This window comes from Ailuropoda melanoleuca, chromosome 4 (genome assembly GCF_002007445.2).
Source record: "Ailuropoda melanoleuca isolate Jingjing chromosome 4, ASM200744v2, whole genome shotgun sequence".
Classification (NCBI taxonomy): Eukaryota; Metazoa; Chordata; class Mammalia; order Carnivora; family Ursidae; genus Ailuropoda; species Ailuropoda melanoleuca.
Window position 1 is genome coordinate 67,159,497 of NC_048221.1, and position 25,512 is coordinate 67,185,008.

The window sequence follows — 25,512 nt, forward strand, 5'->3', positions numbered from 1 at the left end:
TCATTTAGTGCCTGCTTTGACTTCTGAACCATTTTATATCTTGCTAGCCACTAAGCCAGCTGACACTTGAGATAAGCCATTATTTGGTCATTTTGGTGGTTTAATGGGATAGTGGGTCAAGTGTAGCCTTAAGGAGAATGCCAGATTTGATAGTTTATTATAAGTGATAACCCTTCTACATTATCTCCCCTAGACATGTTGTTTTAATTGACTTCATTTAGGGGTTTTTGCATAATAGAGGAATTACACGGTGACCGCACTCTTAAGTGTCTAGTATGTAATAGCAAAGATAGAGCGTAAGAGCCATATCAGAGGGCAATTCATGAAGGAAAATGTTTTCTTGGGTTCTGTTAATACTAATTAATGTTAACAAGTAAGCGTGGCCATGTTAGTCTAATTTGGTGATTCTTTATGCAGATGTGTATTAGGTTTGGTGCTCAGGAATGCATAAAAGTTTTTGCTATGAAATTAAATTTATAGTAGTTATAGTCTAAGCCTGACACTTACCTACAGGAGGGTGTTTAAGGAACAAATTTCACTTAAGAAGCAGGAGAATGTATGCTTTGGAAAAAATTTTAACTTTCACAAATTGAATATTTGAGTTTAATTTCTCATTTTTCTTGATTTGAAATAAAATGTCAATTAGTAGTACATTATGTTATAAAATTCACAGTTTTGTTTTTTTGTTTTTTCCCTTAATACAGAAGCTCCACCATGAGACGAGGTGGATGGAGGAGGCGAGCTGAAAGTGATGGCTGGGAAAAATGGGTGTGTTTTAAAAGAATAAAAATACTTATCTTTAATTGTCTAGGTATTTTTTGTTCTTCTTGTAGGTTATGGTGTGGTTTAAGGCAGTTTTTAAAAGTTTGAATCACTTGAGATACCAACTCTTCCGAGTTTTCACAACATATTGAAAGCTTGTTTAAACTTTTTAACACCTGAACTTTATTTTATCCTGAGGAAATAAATGTTCTGGTACCCAGATATTTATTTATGGTAATTTTATTGCAGCATTGCTAAAAATACTGAAAAACAGGAAAACATGATATACCATAGTAGGGAATTGGTAAAATAAATTACCTTTATGTAGTGGAACACTCTTCAACCATTACTTAGCTTTACATTTCTTTCTTTCCTTTCCTTTCCTTCCTTTCCTTCCTTGCTCTTTCTTTCTTTCTCTCTTTCTCTCTCTCTTTCTTTCTTTCTTTCTTTCTTTTTCTTCCTTCCTTCCTTCCTTCCTTCCTTCCTTCCTTCCTTCCTTCCTTCCTTCCTTCCGAGACGTAGGGGAGAGGGGCCGGGGGGGGGGGGCAGAGAATATTAAGCAGGCTCCATGCCTAGCACGGAACCCGATATGGGGCTCGATCTCACAACCCTGAGATCATGACCTGAGCCGAAATCAAGAGTTGGATGCTTAACCAACTGAGCCACCCAGGTGCCTCTTACCTTTGTATTTAACTTGGCAAGATGGCCTTGACTAAAAGGGTATGTTGTAAAGGACTATTATATATGATCCTATATTTCTAAAACCTCTATATTCTGGGACATAGTAATAAACTTTGAAAATAAGATCCCAAAATGTTAACAGTGGATAGGATCATACCTCATTTAAGTTTTCTTCTTCATATTTTCTGAAAAAAAATTTTTTTTCCACAATGAGCACGTAATATCTGAATACAGTGAAGTAATTAATTAACATTTTGGAAGAAGTATATGTACCACTTCTAGATATCTATGGCTGTATTTTAAAGATGTAATGGATAGTTCTTTTTAGTAAAGTAAAATCAATAAAGATTTAATTGGTAATTCAAATACTTAAGCTTAATTTTGTCAGTGTTTAGGAAAAGTGTTGCTGAATTCATATATTTGTGTAAGTCTTTAGCAAAAATAATGTTTTTATATTCTTTCTGAAATTGATGTTCTCTAATGAAAATTATTACGGTTATCAAGTAGATTGATTAGATCCAGAATTTGGCCACTGAATCATCTATTGTAGTAGCTACATGTATGGATGACTGTACTGGTTTGTTGAACTGTTTGATTTCACTTTAAGTTGCTAATTTTAAGCTTCCTGTATTCAGAAGATAGTGGAAGCCAGTCAAAAATATACTCTTACTGACCACTTGTCAAATTTTTAATTGATTTAAACTTCACTGTAACTTCTGCTTGATTTTGTAGGTAAGAACAATGTTTTATGGGATTAAACATTATTCTTGACCTACCTTTCTCTTTTAAAGTAACTGTTATAAGAATGTGATAAAAGAGTTTAAAATTGAGTTGACAGAGGGAAAAGTCTTCTTGACCTGCCTGTTTATTGCCTTACATTATGGTTAATGTTTATAATTACACCTTGTCATCATTATACCTTGGTCACTAGCATAGAATAAGGTCTGTTTGTTTGTTTTAATGTAAATTTCTTTAAAGACGGGGTGAAAAAATATAACTTTTATGATTGGTTTACCTTTTTTTAAATTTTAGGGTGGGTATATGGCTGCCAAGGTCCAGAAATTGGAGGAACAATTTCGATCAGATGCTACTATACAGAAGGATGGAACTTCATCTACGATTTTTAGTGGAGTTGCCATTTACGTTAATGGATATACAGGTTGAGTCCTTTTTACTTTTTAGGTACCCTATTTTGGCATGTACTTTTATTAGGATTGAGGGTGATTTGTTTTAAATTTTGTTTTTTTAAATTTTCTGTATAAAAATGATAAAATCCTCTGCTTAGTGTCTTTTACTTTTCCTTTTTGTCCCACCTGTACTTTCCATTGTGTTTTTCATTTTAATTTTTATCGAAGTACACAGTTTTAAAAAGCAAAATGAGGTTTAAAATGGAAAACAGTAGTCTTCTTTTGTAACCACTTGACAGGAAGTTCATCACACATGTGTGGGGCATGTCCGCCATGAGCTTCAGTCAGTATAGTGGGATCTGGTAGGGCCATTTCATTGGTGAATTTCCAACTATAATTATCCATAGGTCCTTTTGAGCTGATGGGGGAGGAGGGTAGTGTGTCTGTTTGATTTCCCAGAATCTTTCTTAGAGAAGGTGTAACCCTAGCTGCTGGCATTTTCGTTGCCATGGGGAAGGATGAAGCCACAATTCTCGCAGTTTAGAAAACAGAATTTCATTTTATCTTCCTCTTCTTTTTTTTCATCCCCTGCATCCACTTCTCTCCTCCTGTGTGCCTGTTGACACTGAGTCCACTCTCTGGAAGGGGCAGAATAATCTTTCTTCTTTGTGAGTGGAAGTGGAGATGTGGACTTCTGATTTGTCTCTTAGAATTTCAACCATAAACTTCTTGTTTTATGACCTGTTCACATGGCCACTTTTGAAGATGCCCAGTGCCTCTTTTTCTGGGCACTGAGTTTCTCTTGCTTTCTTTGGCACCAAGCGGACTCTTCTCTGCTTCCACATAGCCAGTTTAGATTTTATCTTTCTCTGATTTGTAAAGTCAGTTGTCACTTGTCTGTTGGCTATCAGCTTTTATTACTAAAGTTTTCAATCTCTTGAGAATTCCTCTCCTCTTAAGATCATTTTAGTGTGTGTTTTTTTAAGTGAATGGCTGTAAATATTTGTGTTATTCTGTGATATTTATCCCTCTCTGCTTCTCAGCTGGCTATTAGTTGTCTATCTTTGAGGTCTCTTTATGCATCACTTCCCCTAACTTGTCTGATTGTCTTCCTACTGTGTTGGTGACTTCTCAGGCTCTTTTGGGGCTATGACTCCTTAGTATCTTACCATTTACTGGATCTTATTGTAGTTGCCTGTTTCCTAGGCAAGAGCAAGAGCTACATTTTCACATTTTCATTACTGTTGTGCTGTGTCTCTACAGTGACTGGGTATTAGCCACTCAGGAAAAATTTATTGAATTAAAATTAAGTTTTAACTAACTGATGGATTTTCCTGGTTGAGTTTTACCAGGCATCGTTGACATTAAATTTAGTCCAAGAATGTTATCTCGAAATGAATGCTGGTGCAGCTTTGGGGAAGTTCATAACATGCAATTTTTCTATGTAGGTACCCTGGAACATTCAAGCTTCACAGACTTTTCTGAGATGCGTTATAAAAATTAAAAGTGTTAAAAAAAAAGAAACATTGCTTGTTACATTAGCCAGGAGTGGAAGTCCCCAGTTCATGAGGGCACCCTTATTCATATAAGAAGAAAGAGATTCTTTGTATGAGGGAGAAAAAAAAAATACTTTAGTGATCACTAACATGGTTGAGAATTGAATTCTAATTCTACTTTTCTCACCAATTTTTGTGTGACCATAAGACATTTTCTCTACAGACCCGTTTTATTTGGACCCAGTTTTATCCCTTTCTTTTTCATTATTATCCCTGTCCTTTTCATTTTGTTCCCTATCCTTTTCTTTTGGATAGGGATGAAAATATTAATTTTTACTATTACTAGGATTACATTATAATTCTACAAGTAAAGTTCCATTTTGTTGAATTTCCTAGGGACGTGCAAATTGTGATGATATAATTTTTTTAGAAAAGTTTTCAGTTTTAGTGAATATTTTGTCAGTTTGTAGGTAGAAGAATCGACAATCTCTGTGTGATGAATTATCAGTAGTCAGTTAGTGCTTTAGATGCAGTAAGACTAGTAAGAAATGCTCTATTATTATTATTAATTCTTAATCATGCTCCCCATAGACCTTAACATCTCAAGTTTTCTTGATTCTTAGAAAGTTCCCAGTTCTGCCAACTGAACTTCTCTTTGGTGACTCCCATGCTTTGCAGCCCAGTTAGCATTGAGTTTGAGATTAAGAGAAGATTCTACATCCTTTGGATGTTGTGCACCTATCAACCCGTTCTTTTTTTTTCCCCCCAAAAGAAAATCTTTTCCCTGCTAAGGTTAACTTCTTCGTCTTCCATCCTTTTTTTTTTTTTAAAGATTTTATTTCTTTATTTGACAGAGATAGAGACAGCCAGTGAGAGAGGGAACACAAGCAGGGGGAGTGGGAGAGGAAGAAGCAGGCTCATAGTGGAGGAGCCCGATGTGGGGCTCGATCCCGTAACGCCGGGATCATGCCCTGAGCCGAAGACAGACGCTTTAACCGCTATGCCACCCAGGCGCCCCTATCCTTTTTTTTTTTTAAGATTGATTTATTTGAGAGAGAGCGCATGCTCATGCAGGTGTGCGCACATACCTGGGGGAGGGGAGGAGACAGAGAGAGAGCCTGACTCAGGGCTCAGTCATGGATCATGACCTGAGCTGAAATCAAGAGTCAGTTGCTTAACCAACTCAGCCACCCAGGCGCCCCATCCTTTTTCTTTTTTTAGTGATTTTATTTATTTGAGAGCAGAATGAGGGAGAGAGCACACATGAGCAGGGGGATAGGAAGGGGCAGAGGGAGAGTTTTGGAAAAACAAACTCCCTACTGAGCAGGGAAATGGACTCCCAGGACCCCGGGATCATGACGTGAGCTGAAGGCAGATGCTTAACTGACTGAGCCACCCAGGCGACCCCCATCCTGTTTTTTTAAATTAAACTTCATTTTTTGAGATAACTGTAAATTCATATGCCATTGTAAGAAATAATACAGAGAGATACCATGGATCATTTGCCCAGTTCGTCTCCTTGGTAACATCTTATAAACTACCGTACAGTATAGTATCAGCCAGGCAATTGACATTGATACAGTCAAGATAATGTTTCCACACCACAAAAATTTTTCATGCTGCTATTTTGTAGCCACACCTACTTCCCTTTTGCTCTCTGCCCCTTTTCAAATCCCTTTAACTAGTAACCGTGTCTCCATTTCTATACCTTTTTTATTTCAAGGATGTTACATAAATAGAACATACTGTATGTAACATTTTAGGATTGGCTTTTTAAATTCAGCATAATATTCTGGAGAGTCATCCAAGTTTTTTCCTTTTTATTGCTGAGTTGTATTCCATTGTATGGGTGTTCCACAGTTTGTTAACCATTTACCTGTTAAGAACATCTGGATGATTTTCTGGTTTTGGCTCTGAATGTTTATATACAGGTTTTGTGTGACCGTAAGAGTGCTATTGCTGGGTCATGCATATGGTAGTTGCCTGTTTCGTTTTTTTTTTTTTTTAAAGAAACTGCTGAACTGTTTTCCGTGGCTGTGCTATTTTATATTCTCACCAGCAATTTATGAGTGACCCATTTTCTCTTCATTCTTGTTAGCATTTAGCATTTTTTAAACATTTTAATAGGTGTGTGCTGATATCTCCTTGTGGTTTTTATTTGTGTTGTTATTGCTCTGCATCTTCGTCAGCATTTGATGAAAACAAATTGGTTTTTTGTTCTTGTTTTTTAAATTAATTTGCATATTCTAATAGGTATGTAATGGTGTCTCATTGTGGTTTTAATTTGTATTTGCCCAATGGCTAATGATACCGAACAGCCTTTGATGTGTTTATTTGCCATCTGTATGTCCTGTTCAGTGAAATGTCTGTACGTGTTTCTGCCCATTTTCTAATTGGATTGGTTTATATTCTTTTGAGTTTTGAGAGTTCTTTATATATTCCAGATATTACTCGTTTGTCGATACTTTCTCTCAGTCTGTAGCTTGTCTTTCATCCTTTTCACATGGTCTTTTGCAGAACAAAGTTTTGCAGAACAAATTTTTACGAGGTCCAGTTTATCTACCTTATTTACCTTTATGGATTGTGCTTTCAATTCAGAAGTCTTTGCTTTACTAGATCTCAAAGACTTTCACTGATTTTTTTTCTAAAAATTTTCATAATTTTATGTTTTACATTTAATTTCATGATCCATTTTCAGTTAATTTTATTTAATTTATTTTTTTTGGTGGTGTATGGATATCCAATTGCTCTAGCTCTGTTTGTTGAAAAACTATTTTCCTCCATTGGGTTACTTTTGCACTTTTTTCAGAAATCAGTTGGACAATATCTGGGTCTGTGTCTGAGTTTTCTGTTTTATTATATTAATGCATGTGTCTCTTCACTGATACCACATGATTTTGATTACTGTACCTATATAGTAAGCCTTAATATCAGGCAGAATGATTATTTCCATTTTCTTCTTTGCCGAGATTGTTTTAGCTGTTCTAGGGCCTGTGCCTTTCCATATAAATTTTAGAATAAAATTGTCTGTGTTTATAAAATAAGTACCTTGCTGGGGTTGTTTTAGGAATTACGTTAAGACTCTAGATCAATTTAAGGGGAATTGACATCTTTACTATGTTGAGTTTTCCAGTCTGTGTACTGTCCATCCCACTTTACTCTGCTTTAGTTGATTGAACAAATGTATTTTCTGTGCTGCTTGTGTGTTAGGAACTATGTTTGAACAGAGATGGTAGCTGATGGAGAACGTGGGTTTTGTGATGAGTAAGTAATCTCTGAGAGTTAGATATAGAGGAAGGTAGGTGGTAACAAAGAAGAGAAGTTATTGCCTTTGAGAGTTAATGATCCGTCGTAAAGGGATTGACTTTTCAAGCTGGGTCTTGGATAAATAGGCATTTTCCAAGCACAAAAGGGTAAAGTCATTCTTGTCCTAATCCTGACCTACATTTTCCCCTTTACATTCTTCAGTTTTGGTCATTGGGCTTATTCTAATATTTTAGGTTTTTTCTTTTTACTTTGTCGTTTCTGAGCTTCTGTTTGTGCTTTTGCTTCTTGTGAAAGCTTCTTTCCTCACTTCTGTGAACTGGAATTATATTCATCCTTTAACACTCAGATTAAATAGATTTTGTCTCCTTCCCTAAGCCAGTCCATAATATTTAAATTGCATAGCATCATTGCTAGAAACATTTACTTTGACACCTAACGTCTTATAGTGGTAGGTCTTATTCATGTATTGAGTTTTTTGGAGTTAGCCCATTTTATGTTGTAGCACTGGCCAGACGTGGATCAGAGGTAGCACTGTAGGGTCTAAAATTTGCTATTCCATCTGATGTCCCCAGGTCTTCATCATTCACATCTCTGATCAAATGTCACCTCCTCTGAGACTCCCTGACCACCTTGTCTAAGATGGATATACCTTGCCCTCCAATTTCTTCCCTAACCCCTTGTCCAGCTTTAGTTCTCTTCATAGAATTTATTTGTACCTAAACTGGTATCATTTATCTGACTTATTTTCTGTCTGCCCAGTGAAATAGAAGTACGGTGGAGCACAGACATGAGTCTTGATCGTGCTAGAACCTTGCCTGGCACATTGTAAGATGCTTAATAAATATTAGTTGAGTAAAGGAGCGAATAACAGGGTTTTGTGTTTGTACATCAGAATGTTAAAAATTTTTCCGTCATGTGCTAATTCAACTCAGTCTTCTTAAATCGTTAGTGGTTTTTTTTTTTTTTTTTTAAGATTTTATTTATTTATTTGATAGAGACAGAGACAGCCAGCGAGAGAGGGAACACAAGCAGGGGGAGTGGGAGAGGAAGAAGCAGGCTCCCAGCAGAGGAGCCTGATGCGGGGCTCGATCCCAGAACGCCGGGATCACGCCCTGAGCCGAAGGCAGACGCTTAACCGCTGTGCCACCCAGGCGCCCCATAGTTTTTTTTTTTTTTTNAGAGAAGGAGCCTGATGTGGGGCTTCGATCCCATAACGCCGGGATCACGCCCTGAGCCGAAGGCAGACGCTTAACCGCTGTGCCACCCAGGCGCCCCATCAAATTGTTAGTTTTTAATTAAGAAATGGGCCACCTTCTAGGCTTTTACTGAATTATAATCTCTGGGAGATAGGCCCTGAGCATGTTCATTTTGGTGAAAGCTCCCCAGGTGAGTTAGTGCTTCCAATCTAGTGAACTGTAATTGCTGTCTTCTCTGGAGTGGGATCAGGACAGTTAATATGGCAAGAGGTGTTCTGGTTATTGTGTACTTTTTTCAATATGTGGATAAAAGACCAGGTCCAGTGGCTTTGGTACTGCTTAGGTTTGTGAAAAAACAGGCAGGCAAAAACTTGGGCGTGGATTGCAGAATGAACAAGGGAGTATGCAAATATGACAGACTTACATTTCAAGTGGTAAGGATGGGTTTGAAAACTTTAACAACCTTACTTTGTTGTTTTCTGAACATGCGAATGTGATGGTTTAGGAAGAGTCCATTTAATGGTGACAAATCTACTTTTTTCAGAAATGTATGCTTTCCAGAAATTATTTTCTTTCTATATATATGTATCTTCTTTCATTTTTCTGTGAGACTCTAATCTTGTAAATCAGAGATGTAGGAATTTCGCCTCTAACAGGGGAGAGACTTCCTGTATTAATTTATGCCACCCACTGTATTTTTACCAGTGTCCAGTAGGTGTTTGCACCTGATAGTTACTCAAAACTGTGTTCTGTAGTCTTTTGAAACTTCTTCAGTTTCTGTTTGGTTAAGTGTATGTGGCTTTTAGTTGAATGTGGTAAGTCTAAGGTAGTTAGGGAGGAAAGGAGTCAAGAGTAAGCGTGGCTACTGGAGAAAGAGTAATGGGTGGGAGTCAGAAGACCAAAGGGTCTGCACAATGGCTGTGTGATTATGGACAAATCACCTAATTTTTTTCTATTTCCTCATCAGTAACTATGCTAAATTATCTTTTCTAATTTGTAGGATTGTGAGACTCAAATGAAATAATGAAATAATGAAGGATATTACTACTGTAGAACCAAAGGAGGTGTAAGCAGCCATTTGGTTTACTTCTTTCTACCATGTATGTAGCACAACCAACATTTAATCAAGTTCTTTGGATATACAGAATGAAATGGTGCGCATAATGAATATTTTCTCATTAGAGATTTATCAAGGAGAACTTCTGTACAAGATTTTAAAATTTTGTTAATAGAATTTGTTTTAACCAGATGACCTTATAAATTGTGCCTAGAAACATGAAAGTGGTCTTCATGTGGCTCTTTTCATGTTCTGTAATGGCATTTGCTGTGATGGCATTTCATTTGCAGAGGTTTAGGCCTAAATTGTGGTCCTGTGATACATGGCTTTGCTTTTACTGTGTGTAATTGTCCCTTAGTAGGGTTGGTTTTAGTTCTGAACTCTAGTTGCATTCAGAACATTCTTACAGAATGTTCTTTAAAATTAACAGTAGGAGTATTGTGGAATATAATTTTAAACTTTGAGAAGATACTTTAGGATCCTAGAGTGCCTTCATTGTTATCGAGAACACCCATTATTATTTTACATAAGAAGTTTGCTTGCTAAATAGTTTGAATTTTTAGAATGCCAGAAATCCTTTTATTGCAGTAGCAATGCTTCTTCAAACCCAGTGCTTTTATCCTTGTTAATACCGTTAACTATTAGCCAACCTGCTACAGTAAATTATCTGACTTGCGTTTCATTTCCCCTGCAATAGTCTACCTAAAGACAATGATGAAAAAGAACAATGAGGAGAGAAGTGGCTCTGACATCTCAAAACCTATTATAGAAGGCTGTAAGCATTTAAAACTTTGTGTCACTGGTTGAAGATTAGGCAGATAAGTCGTTTAGAGTTGCTCAGAAATAAATTCTGTGGGGGCACCTGGGTGGCTCAGTCAGTTAAGTATCTGACTCTTGATTTCAGCTCAGGTCATAATCTCAGGGTCGTGAGTTCAGGCCCTGCATTGGGCTCCACACTGGGTGTGGAGCCTAGTTAAAAAAAAAAAAAAAGAGAGAGAAGAAATTATATGTTATGTAAATTAGATATCATCTGTGTACATAAATATGTATTTATTATAAGTTACATGCAGTATATTTATAAAACAGAACAGCCTAGCCCTTCAGCATTATTTTAAATATTCTGGGTTATAGGGGCGCCTGGGTGGCACAGCGGTTGAGCGTCTGCCTTCGACTCAGGGCGTGATCCCGGCATTATGGGATCGAGCCCCACATGAGGCTCCTCCGCTATGAGCCTGCTTCTTCCTCTCCGCATTCCCCCTGCTTGTGTTCCCTCTCTCGCTGGCTGTCTCTGTCTCTGTCGAATAAATAAATAAAATCTTTTAAAAATAAATAAATAAATAAATATTCTGGGTTATAAAGATCCACAGATCAGTGGGGGAGAGGGTAGGATTATTCAGTATAATTTGTTGCAACAAATCGGATGACTGGAAAAAAGCTTATACATCAAAATAATAGGAAGTAAAACACTAACATCCCACTAGATTAAAGGCAGATTTCAGAAACAGTTTATTTCAGGAGATAGACCTGGGTCACAAGTATGGAAATATGTTCAACTTCACTACTAGATAAATGTATAATGAAACAGAATATGTTTTTGCAAAGTTTATTTAATTTAAAAAAATTATCACATGACTAAAGCCAATATAGTTAAAGATGGATAAAAATAACCGCTCCGTTCATTACCGGAGTAAGAGTGAATTGGTAGACTTGCTTTGGAGAATGGTGTTATGAAACATGCAAGTGCCTTTAATATGCTTATAACCTTTGGCTTAGTAATTCTTTTAAGAGTCTATTCTAAGCTGATAAGCCTGATTGGCCTCCTAGTGTAGCTTTGTAGAAAAGATCATCTTAATCACGTTATTTTATTTGAAAGCCAAGCACTGTCTGAGAATAGAAATTCAGTTATAAATTATACCATCTATAAAGTGACTTAAAACAATTAAAAAGCTAACTATGGATAATTTATAATAATATAGAAGAATTTTTGGTAAATGAGAAAGGGTGGGATATAAAATGATAAGTAGGGGATGATTGAGCTGTTAAGAAAAGCACAGGAAAAAAATGCTAGAAGCAAATATATCACAGCAGTAACTTTTTGGGGTTAGAACTGTGAGTGTTATGTTTTCTAGATTTTTTTTTTTTTTTTAAGATTTTTATTTATTTATTTGACAGAGAGACAGCCAGTGAGAGAGGGAACACAGCAGGCGAGTGGGAGAGGAAGAAGCAGGCTCCCAGCGGAGGAGCCTGATGCGGGGCTCGATCCCAGGACACCGGGATCACACCCTGTGCTGAAGGCAGACGCTTAGCGACTGAGCCACCCAGGCGCCCCATATTTTCTAGATTTTTTTATCCTAGGCATCTTTTTGGTAGAATAGAATAATTTTTAAATAATTCTGAGCTTTAATATTGTTTATCTTGGGAAACATGAAATTACTATAGTGGCTTTGCTTTTTTTGCTTTTAGACTGAATATTGTTATAGAAATATGCTACTGATAAGATAGTTTGTAGAAATAAGGAAAACAAATTACTTATGTAAATATTTCCAAATATACTACATGGTGGATTGTATTTTTGTTCACTGAAATCTGCTTCCCCATCCCCTGGAGGAGGATTTTACTTCCCTACTTGTTGAAGTTCACAGGATGTGAGTAGAAGTGATATCTGTCAGTTTGGGGATAAAGCTTTAAAAATCAGTTTGTGCTTCATTATATACCCTTTTTCTTTTGCCACAATGACTGACAGTGTTCTAGATAGAGGTGGTTCCATCAGTCTGGATCTCAGAGTAAAGGTGACATGGAGCATAGGATGGACATGTTTCATGAGTGAAAAATAAACCTTTGTTGTAAGTCACTGATTTTGAGGTCATATGTTACTGCAGCATAATCGTCCCTCTCCTCTCTGAGCAGCATCTGAAATAGTGGATAGGAGAAATATTTAGAACAAATACTATATTTTGTTTTACGTTTCCGAAAGTAGTAGTCTTTGGCTGTATTTTATTTTATTTTTATTTTTTTAAAGATTTATTTATTAAATTTGAGAGACAGAGTGAGCGTGCCCACACAGGCAGGGGGAGGGGAAGAGGAGAGGGAGGGAATCTCAAGCAGACTCCCTGCTGAACACAGAGCCCAATTCAGGGCTTGATCTCACCACCCTGAGATTGTGACCTGAGCTGAAATCAAGAGTTGGCTGTTTAACCGACTGAACCCCCCAGGGACCCTGCTTTGGCTATATTTTAGATCAGGGATTGGCAAGCTTTTTCTGTAACGGGCCAGAGCTTTGTGGGCCATGGACTGTCTTTTGGAACTACTCAGCTCTGCTCTGTAGCCCTAGAGCAGCCCGAGACAATATATAGTGAACGAGAATGGCTGTGTTCCAGTAAAACCTTATTTAAAAAATATAGTTTGCTGACCCTCGTTTTAGATCACAGACTCAGAATCTTGGGGTTAGAAGGAAATTTAAATCTTTGTATTAATCCTTGTCTATGTGAGAATTCCTTCTTCAGTGTTGCTGAGTTACTGATAGGCTACCACTCAAGTCTCTTGCAGTGACTCTGGTGTGATGGTATACTGTCCTAGGAGGCAAGCGAGTTCATTTTCAAGCAGGTCTGATGGTTTTAGTGAGCTAAAATGTGCGTCCCTGTAGCTTCCATCCATTGGTCCTAGTTCTTTCTCTCCAGAGCATAAATTCAAACCCTGTCACGTCCTCTCAGTGTGATTGATCTTCATGTTAACTCACTCCACAGCTCTCAGACTAGATTATTCCTAGTTCTTTGAAGTGTGCTTTCAACCCTGTGGCCACACCCTTCTCCATTTCCTTAACAGCTTTTCTCATCATCTTTCCTCAGCTTCTTGGAATGTCAGAATACTACTTAGTTTCTGGGTTCAGCTCAATCAAATGTTGGTCGGCTCTCTGTTCCCACAGAGATAGAATATCTTTTGTTTAAAAAGCATTTGTGGAATCCTTACTAAATTCTAAGTGAGATGCTTGAAAATATGGGTACTGAGGATACACTCATGATTAAACAAGGTTCCTGGCTCCATAAGTTACAGGTAATACCATAAGTGATTTTGGATGCCAGATTAAAGCTGCTGGTTGTTTTTTTTGTTGTTGTTTGGGGGTTTTTTTGTTCTTTTTTTTTAAAGATTTTATTTTTTTATTTGACACAGAGACAGCCAGTGAGAGAGAGACAAGCAGGGGGAGTGGGAGAGGAAGAAGCAGGCTCCCAGCAGAGGAGCCTGATGTGGGGCTTGATCCCAGCACTCCAGGATCACGCCCTGAGCCGAAGGCAGACGCTTAATGATTGAGCCACCCAGGCGCTCCTTGCTGGTTGTTTTTGAATTGGTTATTAACTTAAGTTCCAAAATACCCGAAAGATTTTATAGTCTCAAAATTAAATATATTTTTAAATACACTAAAAACAGATAAATGACGCAAATACTCAAATATGTTATTTACTAGAAATGTCTTTTACCTTTTGTTGTTAGGTTAAGTAGTTTCTACATAGACCTTACAATATAACTTCTTTTAAATAGTTGAAAATGTTAATAGTTCTAATGTATGTGAATCAGGATTTTCTCACTACTATGCCGAAAGGCAAAATGATAAGTACATGTTACAAATTGAACTTTCAGAATAAAGTCTTATATAATATTACTTTTATTTTTTGGTATTTGGGGGATATTTTGGTTAGGGTTCATTTGAAATAGGGTTCTGCTATTTAAAATATTGAGAATCACTAGTTTAAATGTCTCCATCTTTCTTCTTCATTAAAGCAAAGCAGGTTCTTAATTTGTTTCCTTTGGTGTTTTATGCATGACTGAAACATCACTTAATGCTTATTAGCCAGTCTGACTTGATTTTGGTCTTTAGAGGATTGCTCCTGGTTGATTTTTACTGTACTTCTCTGATGAAGTTGGTCAGTGTCTAACATATATTGAGTCATAAATAGAATCAAATATTCTAGGCATGTAGTGTGACCTCAGTGAAGTGGAGCAGAACCATCCCCACTCGTGGTCTGCCCTCTGTATGTCTGCATTGTTTGAGTTCGTTATTTTGAGGGAAAGGAAGTAGAGCTAATTAAAAAAGGGCAAAGAGCTTTATTTAGCTTAGTCATTTGAGACTTCTTTGTCCTGTGTCGCCTTTGTACCAGTTCTCCTACATACTAAATGGTGCAGTTGTTTTAAAATAAAATGTGGAGCTTCAGTTTTCACTGTCTCGATTTTTCTCATTAAGGTATTTTTTGGCCCAGATTACTTTGTCTCTTGTTTAAGTTATCCGTCTACTTTCTGCCACCCAGAAGCGTAACCACCTGTGTTCTTAATCAAGTCCTGAATTGATGAAATACTGTGCAGTCCAGGGCTGAGAACAAGTCCCGTAGTGCACACTGACCTCCCTGTAGGTAGACACTGTCTCTACAGAGTCACTAGGCTTTTGGTACTGTTTGCTGAGTTACCACCATTGTCCTTAGAAGATACATTGTTATACGTTTGCAAAGCTTTCTTTCCAAGATATTTGTAAAATTCTTAACTTGTACAGTCCTATTCCTGAGAAACACAGTTTAGGTGAAGAATTTTCTTGTTGATCAGTTGCTCTTTGATGGAACTTGTGTTTTGTCAAGAAAGGATACATAAATGCACATAGAAAAAGAAAGGAGTATATGTTTAAGCTGTAAGTTTTAGAACCTGATTTTAGATTTATTAAAACTTGAAAATGTTACTATTTTACAGGCCTTTTATTTGAAATTGGTCTTCTTTATAAAAGACCCTCGTTCAGGATGTTGAAGGAGCTAATAATTTTGGCTTAAAAGGCTGTAATAGGAAACCTTCATAGTTTTACTTTGGTTGAAATATTTCTAGTAAGTTTTCATGTAGCAAATACCACTTCTCCAGTTAGAATGGCAAAGCTTTAAAAAGTTTGGAAAAGTTGGAGGTGCCTTATGGCTCAGTCATTTGAGTGTCTGACTCTTGGTTTCAGCTCAAGGTCATGACCTCAGGGTCTTGGGTTCAAGCCCCACATCAGGCTCTGCATTCAGCCTGGGGGTCTGCTTGTGGATTCTCTCTCTTCCTCTGCCCTCCCCCGCCCCCGGCATATAAATAAATAAATCTTAAAAAAAAAAAAAAGTTTGGGAAAGTTGATTGTATGCTGACTCTTGCATTAATATAGAAATTTTTATTCTGCGGATAGCTCCCTTTATCTTCATTGATCTTTTTCTGAAACTTTTTTCTGAAGTATAGAATGTAGATATTCTTATTGAGAGACAGTAAGTTGGAGAAGGAGCATGGGAGCAGAAATGAAGGCTTGGATTTTATATTAATTCTAGGTCTTTGTCACTTATTAGCTAATCCCATCTCTTAAAACTGTAAGATTTTCATTTATTTAATTTTCACAAGCATCTCTAAAGTGGTAGTAGTAATAATAATGTTGCAGAACTGAAAATTAAATGCAAATAAAATTACAGAGATAATAAAATTCAAGGTAGTATTAGTATGTGAATGATATTGTTTTGCTAAAACTAAATTCCTGTTTACGATAGATGTGGTACTAACTGGTACATTGCGTATTTTTTTGTGTTATAGCATCGCTGTCAAAATGTGATTTGCTTTTTTAAAAAAATTTTTGATTATGGCATATTATACATAACATAAAGTTTACCACTTTAACTATTTTTAAAGTGTATAGTTCAGTAGTGTGACATATAGCGACCTTGTTATACAACCAATCCCCAGAGCTTCTTTATCTTGTAAACTCTGTACGCATTAAATAGCTCCATTTCTTCTTCCCCATCCCACCTTCCCTGGCAACCATGATTTCTGTTGCTGTGAATTTGACTATTTGAGATACCTCAAAGAAGTAGAATCATACAATATTTGGGGGTTTTTTTGGTCACTAGTTTATTTTATTTAGCGTAATAAATGGTTCAAGTTTCAGGTTGTAGCATGTATTAGAACTTGCTTTTTTAAGGCAGAATATATCATTGTATGTATATACCATATTAGTATATGACATTTAAAGCAGTCCATGACAACAGCACCAGCCCCTTTGTAAGAAAACCTGGACACTAAAATTATGTGGCAGTGCTTTCATTAGGAAATGGTTATGCAAATAATCCAAAAAAAAATGCATGTTTTCCAGTAAGAATAGTATTGAAGTTAATAATGTCACACAGAACTTGTGATGCCAAGACTATACTGTTTAATTCCAGTGTTGGAGTCACTGGTGGTGAGGAGTGAGATAATGTGTGTCAAGGACCTGACTTTAATAGGCCCTAAATTCGTGTTGATTTTCTTTCCTCAGTTTTTTACCTGCTTATGGTTATAAAACAGCTAATGACAGTTTTAGTTTGCTCTGCAAAGAGGTAGATGTTTTTGTTTTGGTTTGGTTTTTTAAAGATTTATTTATTTGACAGAGCAAGCAAGCACAAGCAGGGGGAGCTGCAGGCAGAGGGGAAGGGGGGAAGTAGGCTCCGAGCTGAGCAGGGAGCCTGATGTGGGGCTCGATCCCAGGACCCTGAGATCATGACCTGAGCCGAAAGCAGACATTTAACAGACTGAGCCACCCAGGTGCTCCGAGGTGGATGTTTTTAAATAAAATTGACATATATATTGGTGCTACTAGAATGGGCACACGTGTCTAGTGACCATGGGAAAGGAGAAAAAATGATATTTTCAAGTTTTATTATCATGTATAAAAACTTATCCTTGTTATTTTGTTCAGTAAACATGTGTTGAGAGCACTTACTTTTTAACAGGATATGCCAAGTATTATGTATCTCTTAAAAAGTATATTTTGTTAAATATGATGGCTTAGGGAAACTGGCATCTAATCTTAAATTTCTGTGTCAGATATTTAGGATTATTGCTAGTAAAAATTACTGTCAGATTGTTTTATCATAGAGGACATTTTCTGAGCATATTGATCCTGTGTCATATTTCAAACCACCATGTTGCTTCAGTAGGGAAGCCGCAAACGAAAAGAATAGACTAGTTACACTTTTTTTCAAATGTCTTGGATCTTCTGTGCCTGTATTTTAATGGACAGTTTGGGAGTTGATGTAGGCGTTTTGGGATGTATGATTCTACACACATAGATACGCATAAATATATAATAACCTACATATATGTAAATGAAGACAGTGACAATATTGCTTGTTGAGAGATTAATAGAAGTGAAGACCCCTTTAGTCTTTGCTTTCTACTCATAAATATTGTTAGCATATAATAGGATCAGGTATAGAACCTTGGTTACAGAGGGAGGATAAACTCAGTTGAACAGGGAATCTGGTAAAATACACATAAAAGATGGTTTATTTTAACCAGGTCATCAAAGCACTATTACTGACTTTTTGATGGGTTGTAGAGTTGGTTTTAAAATACTTTTTTTTTCTTTCTTTCTGTGATGGTATTTAATGTGATGGAAGATACTGGTAATTGAATATGAGACTGTGATAGGAAATTTATCTGGAAGCCAAATAGATTCATAATAGTTTAGGTCTGAAAGGAACCTTAGGAGTCATTTGCTCCAGTCATCCCATTTGACCTCTGTCACAGTAAATCATGAAGATAGTAGAAACTTGTTAATTTTGGCAGAGCCAGATTGAGCTCAGGACTTTTGATCTCCAGTTCACTTTGTTTCCCTTATACCATATATTTTATGTTGGCCACAGTAGAGACAATATTTGCTTTTGAGTACTGTTACTTGACCTTAGCCATACTGAATTTTATACCTGTTAATATGTATAAGACATTGTGGTTTATTTAGGTAATCAAGATTCGTGAGTTAGTGACCTACCTTTTACAATGTCTTGCTAACATATATATGTATCTTTTTAACTCGTTTACATTTTTCTGCTTTAGTTGCTTTATCCGTAAAATTGAGTGACCTGCTTTGCTTTCTCTCACAAACTTGTGAAATAGTCTTCAAGTTCTGTTTGCTGGAGATAATGGTTTTAGTACATAGAATTATACAATAGCTTTGTAAGGAATCTTAAGTGTCATCTAGTTTAGCTTCTCATTTTGTAAAGAGGAAACTGAGGCGAAGTGGGATGCGTCAGTTTCCTGAGATGTTACAACTTCTCAGCGTCACACTGCAGCTGGAAACCAGGCCTTTCTATCCAGGGTAGCAGTGTGTTAAGGTTGATCAAGTATGAGTGTTGGGAGATGGAAACCTGGACCGTGGTGGCTGTCCCACCAGCTGTGTGTGACTTCAGAAAGTTACCTTAGTCTCTCTGATGTTTTGTTTTTCTACAAATTAATCTGCCTAAAGTTGATGCTATTTTTAAGAAACCTTAAGTGCATTGTTGAATAATAATTTGCTTGTTGAAAAGTTTAGTCTATCTTCAGGGGAAATCATTCAATTGGCGCACTGTGCCTTTTAAAAAATCTTTTGTTAGAACTGTTTTTTTTTTTCCCCCCTTCTGGTAAAGTCATTTTTGGGAGCTGCTAAACCTCAGAGACACTCTTCTTTAAAGGATCTTTACCAAGATGTCATTGGTAATCTATGGTGATGATTTTTGTTGGTGATTAAGTTAACTTTTTTATATTCTAATGTATTAAAAAAATAATATGTTCAGTGAGGATATATAATGAGGATTGAGGGATAATTTTATCTGCTGTTTGAATTGGTCTAGTTGGTTTAACTTAATTAAGCTTGTTTATACCAATATGGAAAAGGAAATGGTTATTAGATCTCTAAAAGCTTTTTTAGTTCTGACATTCTCTAGAGGGTAACATCAGTTATAAAGATTTGGGGGATAAAATTTCTCTGAATATTTTTTGTTTTGTTTGATTTTTCATTTTGTTTTCTTATCCTTGCTAGTATATCAAGGACTTTTCTTGAAGGAAAGTGTACTGGAGGGTGTGCAACAAGAGAAAGATTTATAGATGGGATAATAAATTGGAAAAATTTAATGATTTATAGGTAGAGAACAGCCTCAGCCATGAAGTTTTTTCCTTTCTGCTTTTGGGATAAGAGATGGTAATAATAATAATGCTGGCAGTAGCTGACACATACTTCTTACTATGTGCATGGCACTTTTCTTAGCAATTTATAATTTTTAGCTCTTAATCCCACCGCGGACTTCTGAGGCACTGTTATTCCCGGTTTACACGAGAGAAGTGAGGCCCTGCGAAGTTAAGTAACTTGCTTGAGGTCCACACAACTTAGCAAGGGGTTGAGCTAGGATTTGTACCCACTAGATCTCGCTCTGGACCCTGTGCTGTATGGCCTAATTTGTTGAGTTACTGAATATATATTTTGAGAATTGAAGTGGTAATACTACTTAGACTCCATTTTTGCTAGAGGGGTGAAAACTCCAGGCAGGAAACTTTGATGCATGGGAGATGCCAGTTAATTCAGTAAATGTGTATTGAACACCTGCTTTGTACCAAACATATGGAAGTGAATAAAACAGACAAGGTTCCTGCCCTCAAGGTGCACGTGCTCAAGGGGGAAATCTGACAACAAACAAGTAAACAAATAGGGTAATTTCAAATTATTATCAGTAGTATGAAGAAAATTCCCTTGGTGTAGTAGATTGTGGGGATGGAGTTACACAAAGCTTAGTGTCCTAGAGATTTCATGGGGTTGGATACTGTCCCCCAAACATTTTTCCCTAATCAGCCCACATCTGAATTTAAGGAGGAGAGTGTTAAACCAAAAAAAAAAAAAAAGAATTTTTTGGGCAGATCTTCAGAGCTCTTGTTTATATTCTTTTGAACTTGTAATGTGGGAGTATGTCTATTGCTGATGGAACAGAGTCAGAGAGAAATACTATTTTAAAAATATCAAAAAGCTAGGAAAATGAGGGCAGCCACCAGCCACTGTGCGTGCCAGGCTGTTCGGGCTGGTGGAGTGGTTCCTGGCTGCTGTCCTTAGTACAATATTGGCAGTTCTGTGTTTGTGTGGAAAGTTAGGGCTTCTGTGTGTCAGCATATGTGGTTGTATTCTACCATTTTTTGTAGATCTAGGGCAGGAGCCTCAGGTCTTACCATTACTTGAAAGGAGTTCTGTCATCATAGTTTATAGTAATAATGGTTTTTAATTGAGTACTTTCTATGTGCCAGACTTACTTGTAATGAGGAGAAAGCTTAAAGGAGTCAAAGTTATGCAGCCAAAGAATGTTAAACTCTGACTTTAAACCCAGGTTGGTCTGACACCGGAGTTCATGTGATATTACCCTTTAACCAGATTGGTTTTCATGGTTCACTTCACACTGAAGAATATGCAAGAGTTTGCAAAATTGAACTTCAGGGGAGTCTCCCTGATTTCCTCCTGTAGGACAGTAAACTGTCCAGGTTTTCCAGGTCCAGATTTCTGCAGTAATTCGATTTCAGAGAGCAAGTAGTAGAGGGGACAGTGTTTTTACAAGTGTGTGTAGACAAAGGTAATGTGTTCTGTCAGTCTGTTTTCTATTTAAATCATTGAATACAATTAGAATTGGTTTAGGAAAGTTGTAGATTAACTTGTAAATACTTCTTTGCATTTCCTTGCTTTTTGTTGGATTTAGCATCTGTCCATATTATTACGTTGTATTTAGCCTTTAATTTGGTACTTTATACTATTATGACAGCCACATTTTTTAATCTTTAGCAAAAGAAAATAAGTAAACTAGAGATTTCTGACTGGCTAGCTATTTAATTTCCATTTTATATTAAATCATTGTGATGCTCTAGTTTTTGTGATCCCTAACCTCTGAAAATCTTCCATTATGAATTTCGAATTAATTTTATTTAGAAGTTGTTTTCATTTCTCTTTTTCGTACACTGTCCAATTTGATAAACCCTGACCACATTTGTTAGGTGCTTGAAATGTGCTAGTCTAAATTGACAAATGTAAATGCAGGAGGATTTAGTATAAAAAAATCATGTGAAATATCCAGTTTTTTAATGTTGATTATATGTTGAAGATGTTGAAGTGATAACGTTTTGGATCTGTGAGGTTAAAAATACTATTAAAAAAATTTTTTTTAATGATTTTTTATTATATTATGTTAAGTCACCATACAGTACATCCCTGGTTTCCGATGTAAAGTTTGATGATTCATTAGTTGCGAAAAATACTATTAAAATTAATTTTACGTTTTACCATGTTTAGTGAGCTTCCTAGAAAATTCTAAATTATATATGTGACTTGCGTTTGTGGTTCACACTATATTTCTATTAAGCAGTTGCCAGTATGTGCAATCAGTAACATCAAATGAATTCTACACCATAAGAACTTACCAAGAATTGACCAAACCTGTTATATCTAAATGTGCTTAGTTAGTGTTTTTTTCTTCTAAAGACTAAACTGCCCTAATTATATGGTTATTATAATAAAAGTGTTTATTTAAATTCTTGGACCTGTATTGCTTGGGCTTAAGAAAAATCTGTTGCTTGGATAACAAAGTAGATATATAAGCCTCCTGTGATGTACCCCCACCCTGGGGTACAGCTGTTTTGAGGAAGGTGTAATTTAGAGCTTTCATTAGGATAATAGGTGGAAGAAACAAGCTATTGAAAATAATTATTTTAATGTGATGCCAGTAATACTGGTCATAATTTCAGTGAGTCAAACTTTTTATGGGAAAGCATAAACCACACTGATTCTTGTTTAAGATATTTTTCTGTAGTTTTATTAAGAAAAAATAATTTGAGGGATGGGTGGGCAGCAGGGAAAAAATAATTTGAAACACAGTTGAAAAAATGTTTCTTTTTGCGATTTTTTTTTATATTGGTGAACTTTATTTTTTGTTTTGGTGCAAGTTCATATTAAGAAACAGTAATTTTATTTTAACTTTTCTTATATTTTCTTAATAATAAAAATTATTAAGCTTCATAGGAGTAAAGTCTGCTCGTAGTAAGTATGAGCAGTTTATCTACTATTGTATTTTTCTGAAGGAGGTGTAGGATTAATTGGAGTCTCTGTAAATTGATCTGTAAGTGATTTTATGATTGTCAGGTTTCTAAAACATAAGATACCAGTATCAAGGTCACGTAGCTAAATGTGGTCAGAAGTTTTAAAACATCTGCTCTGTTAGTAGTCTTTGAATCATTACGTGAGGTCCCTGTCTGCTCTGGGCATCTCTTAGCAGTAGGTGCCTCTGTTGGTGGACTGTCTCCAGCAGGAAATAGGATATGCTAAAGCAAAATAGCCTTATCACTTTGTGACTTACCTCCCGATTTTGTTTATTGGCAACATAGCCCAGGAGGAAGTGGATCAGTGATACGTTCTTTAAGTTGGGCTTTTTAAGGGGTTATTCAGGTAGGGCTTTACTTATATATAAAAGTCTTAACATATTTTAATATTAATTTTACAGATCCTTCCGCTGAGGAATTGAGAAAGCTAATGATGTTGCATGGAGGGCAATACCATGTGTATTATTCCAGATCTAAAACAACACACATTATTGCCACAAATCTTCCAAATGCCAAAATTAAAGAATTAAAGGGGGAAAAAGTAATTCGGCCAGAATGGATTGTGGAAAGGTAAGTTTAATTTTTAATTAATAAGTTTTAAAAATTGGAATACTTTTTATTTATATTATAAACAATCTCACTTACATTGCCTCTTAAGGGTGAAAAATAATGTCTTAAACAACACTGTTGTACTGTTAAACCTCACATTGATAACTTAGGTAACCTAGTATGTTAGTGTTCTTGCAGCCTCAGCTACCAGGAGTTGGGGGATGACTCAGGTAAGCAGCAGGAAGCAGTGATGGGAAGGGGTTGGCTAAGCATGGTGTTCATTCAGCAAATGTTTGTACATCTCTGATGGGCTACGTCCTTGGGAAATATCAATGAAGCAAACAAAGATCATTCCCTGCCTTTTGGAGCTTATGTTCTATTGAAGAAAACATAATAAAACAATATTCTTAGTATATGAGTAAATTATATGTTAAAACTTAATGCATGCTAAGGGGAGAAAGATCAGGGTATTATGGACCTGGTGTACTGGGAGAGGGGACAGAGAGGAAGAGCAGTTTGCAGTATTATTAATATCTGTTTTTTGGTTGTTACATTATGGTTCTTCTGTTGTTGGTTTGGAATTGATGTTGTAAATCAGCGGTCATTCATGCTAACTCCCTAAATCTAAATATGTCATCTGAACCTTGGTGATGAGCCATAACTTAAGTGATTTATTTTGAAATGATATATAATATATATGAGTAATAGATTTATTTAAGTTAAAAGTGAAAATATTAAAATCTCATTTGTAGAAGAAGGCTTAATATTGATATGCTATGATTAGGTGAGAACTAGGAATAATTTGTGCAAACTATCTAGCACAGTGCCTGACACATTGTTAGAAGCATAGTATATAAGAAGTTCCTTTGTTATTTTTATTCTATAAACGTTATCAAGTATTAGAAAGTTAATTCCAAAATGTCAAAAGTGCATTTTTAAAAAGTGCATTTGGCTTCTAGAAAACCAAATGTATCTTATAGATAAAGCGTTTTTTAAACCTTGGGGGATTGACAGCCCATCTGTGGAACATATTATTCATTCCTTTTGCTGTTTTCTCATGACCTGTCCCTTCTTTGCATAGGATCATTGAACATGGCTTTTAGCTGTGTCTCCCCTTAAAAAAGGAGCTGTGCAGTTTTCAGTGTAAGAAGTTAGCATCATTCCAGAGTTGGGCTATGTGGTGTCATGTACAGACAATTCTGTCATCATGCTAGGGCTAGAATTTGGATCTGAGGATATTAGTCTGACTTTGGAGGGGGTGGGAGAGATCCACAGATAGTAGGAAAGTGCACTGAAAAGGGTACTTGCTAGGTAGAACTTGATTTGCTTAAAAAATAGTAGTTTTCATTATAGCTTTTTTTTAAATACCTGCTCTTCCTTCTTGCCCTGAATACAGCTAGAGAGAGAATACAACCAGAAAGGCAACTTATGGCAGTTATAAGTTTTAAAGTTCACTTGAACATATTTTATTTCAGTTTGAAGTCTGGCTTAATCATCTGTTTTTAAATAACTGATTAATTGGCTGGTTTGCTTCATTTTATATATGAAAAGGCAGAGCTAAGAAGGCTAACTCACCCAAGAATGGCAGGATGCAGAGTCCAGATTTTTCTGGCTCCTACTTGGGTCTGCTCTTTGCCATTTAATTAAGCTTATTATAGATGAATTGGCCCATGTGGAAATGGTGAGTCAACCTGGGCATCTGTGTTAATATATAAAATAAATGCCCAATGTCTACATGTCCTAGCATGGAATCCTTTTGGGCAGTCACAATACTGTTTTCTTTCATACTCTAATCCCAGTCTTGTTCATCTCTTCTTGGTAGTGTTTTTATGAGATTTTATTGTACTTAAAATTTTAAACATTATTTTAGTTACGGCACATGACATCTTTTCTTTAATTGTTTTCCTGTTTTTAGTTTGAGCAGTTTAAAAAGCAACTACCACTTCTAAGTGTGGGGGCATAACGTTGCTTTGATTAGAATTCCCTAATGTCTGTGTATGTGCCATTAAACCTGAATTAATGTGGGCGTGGTTATAGGGCCACCACTTCTAAGATGCAGGGGAGTCCTTTAATGGAGAATCCTGTGTGTATTAGTTTTAGGTAGGAGATTATTTTACTGAAACCTTTGCCTGGCGGATCTTACACTTTTATATAGTGTATTGTGAATTAGGGATTTTCAAATTTTTGTCATTATCCTTTTCTTCAGACAATTTAATGTTGACATTTGAAGGATAGAATAGTTAATGAGAGGTGCTGTGATTCACCCCACTGCCTCATCAAGCATGACAGTGTCATAGAGCATAGTTTAAAAACACTGTCCTAAGTTATTAAACGCTGATTTTGTTTTTGTTGTTCTTCATTTTGTAGCAGGGAACCCTGCCTCCTATGATTAGGTTCCCACGTGGGTCTCCTGGTAGCAAGAGATGGTGATTGTTGTAGTTCATGCCAGCTCATGGGGTTCTCCTGGTGGGGGTGACTGGTTC

The 25,512-nt window shown here is 36.3% G+C and overlaps 1 protein-coding gene across 6 annotated transcripts in view; it reads left to right on the top strand.

The window, feature by feature from the left end:
• The first annotated feature begins 618 nt into the window (after positions 1 to 618).
• Positions 619 to 25,512, top strand: part of REV1 (REV1 DNA directed polymerase) — a 66,418-nt gene continuing 41,524 nt past the window's right edge. For 2 of the 6 annotated variants that reach the window (XR_004624827.1, XM_011225874.3), the window contains exons 1-3: positions 619 to 768; positions 2,476 to 2,602; positions 22,882 to 23,050. Coding sequence is in view for 5 of the 6 variants with exons in the window: in XM_011225874.3 (XP_011224176.1) it covers positions 715 to 768; positions 2,476 to 2,602; positions 22,882 to 23,050 (350 nt within the window). In the remaining variant the exon portion in view is untranslated. Of the gene's footprint in view, positions 769 to 2,474; positions 2,603 to 9,529; positions 9,684 to 22,881; positions 23,051 to 25,512 lie in introns of those variants that run through there. The other 4 variants (XM_002919954.4, XM_011225876.3, XM_011225875.3 and 1 more) reach the window with 4 other exon arrangements.